This window comes from Octopus bimaculoides, chromosome 7 (genome assembly GCF_001194135.2).
Source record: "Octopus bimaculoides isolate UCB-OBI-ISO-001 chromosome 7, ASM119413v2, whole genome shotgun sequence".
In the NCBI taxonomy this organism is placed as follows: Eukaryota; Metazoa; Mollusca; class Cephalopoda; order Octopoda; family Octopodidae; genus Octopus; species Octopus bimaculoides.
The window spans coordinates 1777887-1784175 of record NC_068987.1 but is presented as its reverse complement, the minus strand read 5'-3'; the positions used below and the strand labels follow the sequence as shown (position 1 = coordinate 1784175).

At 39.3% G+C, this 6289-nt stretch overlaps 1 protein-coding gene across 1 annotated transcript in view; it reads right to left on the bottom strand.

Annotated features, from left to right (window-relative positions):
- Positions 1-6289, bottom strand: part of LOC106872790 (uncharacterized) — a 108979-nt gene that overhangs the window by 70660 nt on the left and 32030 nt on the right. Inside the window, exon 5 of the mRNA XM_014919900.2 lies at positions 3413-3504. Coding sequence (XP_014775386.1) covers positions 3413-3504 — 92 coding nt within the window. The remainder of the gene's footprint in view (positions 1-3412; positions 3505-6289) is intronic.

Sequence of the window (6289 nt, the reverse complement as noted above, 5' to 3'; positions counted from 1 at the left end):
ATAGTTCAAAAAAACAATAACAAAAAAACAAAAAAACAACAAAGTGAGGACGTGATATGGATAGTATTATTGGACGCTCAGGAAAGGAAAGAGAGAGTGTATGACGTTTCGGGCGTAGCCCTTCGTCGGAAAGATGGAAAGTTCGGAGAATGGAAGAACGGAGAAAGAGGAATATATATATACATGCCTCTTGCATTCATCATGGCTCGATGTCTGCATAGTTATCAATACACTTCCCTTCTTTCACCTCACTCTCCCTCATTACACACAGACACACACACACATATGTCCAGCCAAGCCGCAAGCCTTTTCTCCTCCTTTTCCTTGCTTGGTCTGGTGGAAAGGTCAGAGCCCAGAACGTTCGTAGACACTCCCTTCCCCCCAACCCCAAGGCGCATGAGTTTTGGTACATTTAATGTTCCACTCAAACCACTGCGAAAAGAGGATTACCGTAAGGACACGGGGCAGCCACGTCATTCCAGAGAGAGCAACGTTTTGGGGTGAGAAGATCGGATATAAGGATTACCACATGAGATGAGATGTGGAAAAAAAAAATACGGGTGGAGAGGGGAAGAAAGACGAGGGGTATAGGAATGACTGGGTAGAAGTGATACGAATCTAGTTAGATCTAAAGAGCAGAGACAATTGTAGTTGTGGCAGGAAACACAGAGAAACAATACGGCACATCTGTAGACCTGAACATGAAACCTGTTTGTCAGGGATTTCGCACCAATTCGTCAAGAGGATTTTCTTCAAAGGTACTCTACGGTATCAGTGAGTAGTCCGACGAATGTAGGCCGAAACTTCGAAGAGACTGTCAACCGTCTTCTTCTAAAAGTTTAATACATATTATAACTTGTCGTTATTTTGTTAGATTAATCGGTCCGGGTATGAATGGCGGACGAGACACATGTCGAAACACCACTGTCCCAGAATCTTTCACTCCAATGAGTTGAATGTGGTGTGAACGCATGTTCGTCGTAAAAAAGAGATGTTTCCTATGACGAACACTGCAGCGATTAGCATATCTGCGTTCGAATCAGTCCGAACTTATCCAGAAGAAATAGGCAAGCCATCGTGAAAGAAATATGAACTCTACAAAAAATATAGAGTATTTCTTCAATTTAATGTTCAATAGTTTTTATTTTAACTTGACATTAAAAATAAACATTTATACATAAACATAAAGGCGTGTGTGTATGTATGGCATTGTTCAGTTTTATTTCAAGATTTGTTGCCAATAAAGAAAGAACCGGTTTCTAACCTAGATCCAAGGCTCCTTCATTGGAATTTCAAAATCAACAGGGTATTTTTGTATGTATGTATGTATGTTTATATGTATGTATGAATGTATGCATGAATGTATGTCTATCTATGATTCTACAAACATACAGAATACACACATATGTGAATGTGTGTGTGTATGTGTGTGTGTTACACATAAAAAAATGGAAAATAAAGACAAAAGTAAGTTGCTAAAAATCCTTGACTCTTTAATTAATGAAGTCTATAAAATAATTATAAAGATGGTGGAAAGGCTGGAGGTGGGGGGGCAGTGAGTATGTGGGTGTTGTGATGGTAGAGTAGTTGGTTGTGGTGGAGGTGTTGTTGATGATGATGGCTACAGAGGCGGAGAGAAGGGAGTCAGGCGACGTGAAGTTATACGTTAATGAAATCAATAGAACCAGAACGGAAATTGATTGGTTTGGTGATTGTGACGGTCTTCAGGAAAAAGAGATGTTGGTGATGCTGATGATGGTAGTGGTAGTGGTGGTGGTGGCGGCGGCGGTGGTGGTGGTGGTGGTGGCGGTGGTATGGTGGTTGTATTTGTTTGTTTTAATGGTTAATTAGTGGTGTAGCGATATTTCTGAATGACGGCGGTGAGTGGCAGAATCGTTAGCATGCCGGACAAAATGCTTAGCTGTAATTTCTTTCGGTTTCATGTTCTGAGTTCAAATTCCGCCGAGGTCGATTCTGCCTTTCATCTCTTTCGTGTTCGATAAAGCAAATACCAGTGAACTACTGGGGTCGATGTGATCGTCTTATACCCCGCCCCTCCAAAAACAATTCAGGTCTTGTGCCACATTGCCCCAAAGTGGAAACAGATATTTCTGAATGTTGTTGTTGTTGTACGTTATTTAGCCCCAGGTCAATCTTCAATGAGTAAAACCTATGATCAAAATCTATGGCCATCCAGTCTGTTTAGTCTGGGGCTAAATGAACCAGAAAACATAAGATTCGGATAGAATTGACTGCTCTTTCTAGCAGATCCAGCTACCATGTGGGAGCTTCCTCGTTGTTTGTTGTTGTTGTTGCTGCTGCCCTAGTTGTTGTTGTTGTTTCTGTTACTATTGTCGTTTTATTTTTTAGTCACACCTGAGTGAATAGTTACTCTAACACATAATTCAGGAGATCAACCAGGCGTGACGCACCACCGCCATCGCCACAATATATCAAATGTCCCACCGTGCCTCTCCAACAGTTGTGCACCATATTGCACCTTGTAACATTCACACATTTATAATACAAACTGCAGTGTTACAATCATACATTTTTACCTACTCCCACTTCATACTCTTCCATGACCACCACCACCAAAACTATATATTATAAAAGTTTTATTGAGGACCGCAAAAAAAATCTGAGTTATTTTGTTGCGTAATACATGTTGGGGGGGGGGCATCTAGCGTACAATGTGTATGCATGCATGTCTATATGAGTGCGTGCATGTGTATAAGTGTATGTGTGCATGTGCGCGCGTGTGTGTATTTGTTTATGTGTTTGTGATGTAGGATGTATGTGTGTTTGCGTGTTGCATGTGTGTCTGTAGGTGCATGTTATGCATATATGTATATATATATGTGTGTGTGTATGGGTATATATGTATGTATGTGTGTGCGTTGGGGCGTGTATGTGCGTATATGTATATGTGTATGCATATGTATGTGCATATGTAAATATATGTATGTGTGCGCTTGTATGTTTGTATGATTGTGCTTGTGTATGCGTATTCAAGTATGTGTGTATTAGTATGTGAGAGGTCTGTGTGACTGTATTTGTCTATGTATGTGTGTGTATGAATGTGTGTACGTTGGTTCATCTGTGTATTTGTTGTTCGCGCGTGTGTGTGTGTGTGTGTGTGTGTGTTTATAATGAAAGTATGGAGGCAGCTATTTCTGTGTGTATCTGGTTTTTCTGCATCGGCTAAAAATAATGACAGAAACCCTATTCTTTAAATGGTATTGTCGAAGTCTTCTGGATGACAGTTTAGCCCTAGGCCAGTCCCGTTCCACCAGTCTTATAGCACACATAAACACGTAGGGCCGGCCAAACGACGAGGGGCACCCCATTGATCCGTGAGTGACTGCAACACCGGAAGTACTAAAAAAAATCTATTGAAATGTTAACTCACCATACAATACTGTGGTTTCTGACCGGAAGGTGCCGCCACTAGGTAAATATAGTCGCCTTCTTCCCATCCGCCCCAACAATCAAGTCGAACCGCTGTAATACACAAGAAATAGAAACAGATTTAGCATTATTATTATCTTTGTTGTTGGCAAGCTGGCAGAATCGGTAGAGCGCCGGAAAGAATGCCTTGTGGTATTTTGTTTCGGTTATTTGCCTTTCATCTCTTCGGGGTCGTTCAAGTACAGAACCAGTGAAATACTGCTAGGTCAATTGTATCGACTCACAAAAATCGCTGAACAAAAATCATTAGATGATGATGATGATGATGATGATGATGACAACCACAATTCTGCTGAAACAACAATAATAATAATTTTGAGCTCTGTTATAAGAACAATACTGTAAATTTGTAGACTCATAATCCTAAATTAAGAGAAGTTACTATTTAGGTGCCAGGAGACTGGGCGCCTGGCACCAAGGTTCTCATAGCCCTCTACCAGTCGGGCAATGGAATCGGTGGATGTTCCGCTTTAGAAGTTAATAAAGGATTTAGTGGCGGGGAAAGTGCAACGACTTTGCCTTCCAACCTTTCGGGGTCGATAAGTTAAGTACCAGTTGAGTTCTGGGTTCGATTTAATCGACTAGTCCCCTCCCCACAAATTTGAGGCCTTGTACCTCAACTAGAAAGGTTTATTATTATTATTATTATTATTATTATTATTATTATTGTTAATATTATCATTTTCTCTTTATCACAGGTTTTGTTGGAGCTCCTGGAGTTTTGCATGCATAGTGAGATTGCTACCTGCAGCCTACTGTACTATGCTTTGTTCTTTTCACCTATCTCATACTTTCCTGATTATTCTGTCCTTGTCAAGGAGGCAAACCTTTTGTAACAGTTCTTCTGGGCATTCCACTTTCCTTTATATTCCTCTTGATGCCTTCTGATACTGTTCTCAAGGAACCATCAATAATTCACTATCTTCGCCTTCTTCATTTTCCGTGGCGAGATGGCTGAATCGTTAGCGTCTCGGACAAAATGCTTAATGCCATACATACATACATACATACATACATAAGTTAACAGACATTTAAGTTGAAGCTCTTAATGATATTTTGCCCAGTCTCTGACGATAATGACGAGAAGGAACACATTATACAATGTAGTCCTGGATATACTGTGACTGAATAAACGATCGAGTGATCATAGCTAGAACATAGAAGATAATACGTCTTGTGGTTAAGGAGTGACTTAGGGTAAAACAACTAGGAATATATGTTGAGGAATGTAGTCCAAGATATACCATGCCTGAAAAAATGATAAAATGATATAGGATGAAGTTCATTTTGATAAAATCAAATCCTAGTCGAATAACGGATATTCGACGACAGCAACAAGGAACTGATATGAGAGTTTTAAAGGGGATAATTTCAATGAACGAGAGTGATGTCATCAATGCCAACAGTGCTTCAACTCTGATTAAAAGTTTAAACCGAACTCTATAATAATTGCTGAAGAATCACATAAAATGAATGTATAAAACTGTCTTAGTGTTCGTGATATCTTTAATTAGTTGTGACATCCTCAATTAGTTGTGACGTCCATAATTAACTGTGACGGGTCCTATTAAGTTCGTGCTTGATAAAGTTAAAATATGCAAGATTAAGTGAAAATTTTGATTATTTATTTATTAACATCAACAATTATTGTTAGGTTTGCACTTAAAATACCATCGGTGACCCTGGATAATGAACAATTTTACTTGGATTACCAAAATTATTTGTCTTTTCCTCGTGTTTGTGGTTATAATCTCTGTTGGCGATTGATGAAGACCAACCTTCGTTTGGCTAACAAAATTGTTCATTGTGTATTACTCATGCTTAAAATCTTTTGGCCATTTTACTCGGGTGGAACGTTGTGACTCATACGGTATGGAAACCGAATAACCGGGCTTGTGAGTATTCCCAGGACTTGAACCAGTAATATCCAGGGATTGATAATGGCGATGATTTCTTGAGACCAATGTTCTTTGGTCTATCAAAATTATTGTTGTATATTCCCCATGTCATCATTTACAGTTATTGACAATTCCTGGCGACTAACCTTCCTTTGCTTACCAAAACTGCATCACAAAGTCAAACTTTCTGTTAATGAGAAACTATTGAAATGCCCTGATAAAATTAGCAGTAGAAGTCCCTTTGAAATCAAAACTTCCATTTAAAAAAATATGAAGCGGCACCTTTGATAATGTAGTCCTAGGCCTTCACAAAAAGGCTGGGTTGTTACGGCGAGAATCCCTTTAAGCATGCGTCTGCGATCATCAGAATTGATCTGGTACTCAACGTCAATGTTTACTGTATTCCTGGTTACAGTTTAACTGCAGTCCCCAACCTCGTTCATCTTCAGTAGTCATATGCTTGGCAACTGGTATTGGTGTGTTTATGTCTCCATAACTTAGCGGTTCAGTTAGAGAGTTCGACAGAATAAGTACCAGGCTTAAAAATAACAATGAAAAAGCCCTGGGGTCGATTCATTCTACAAGGTGGTGCCCCAGTATGGCCATAGTCTTACGACTGAAAGAAGTAAAGGATAAAAAATAAGACTGATATCCAAACTCCTCGTCTGTTCGATAATCTTTCGTTGATTGTCTGTTAAATATGAACATTTATCATGACCAAACACTGCTCTGATGCCCCGCGAGAATCTTGTGACCAGTTCTAACGGTCGTCGGAATAGTGTGTGGTGAATGTTCCTTGAATATTGCTTAAGGTAATCTGTAAAATGGTACGAGTGACATTAACACGTATGTATGTGTGTGTGTGTGTATATATATATGCGTGTGTATATATATATATATATATATATATATATATATAT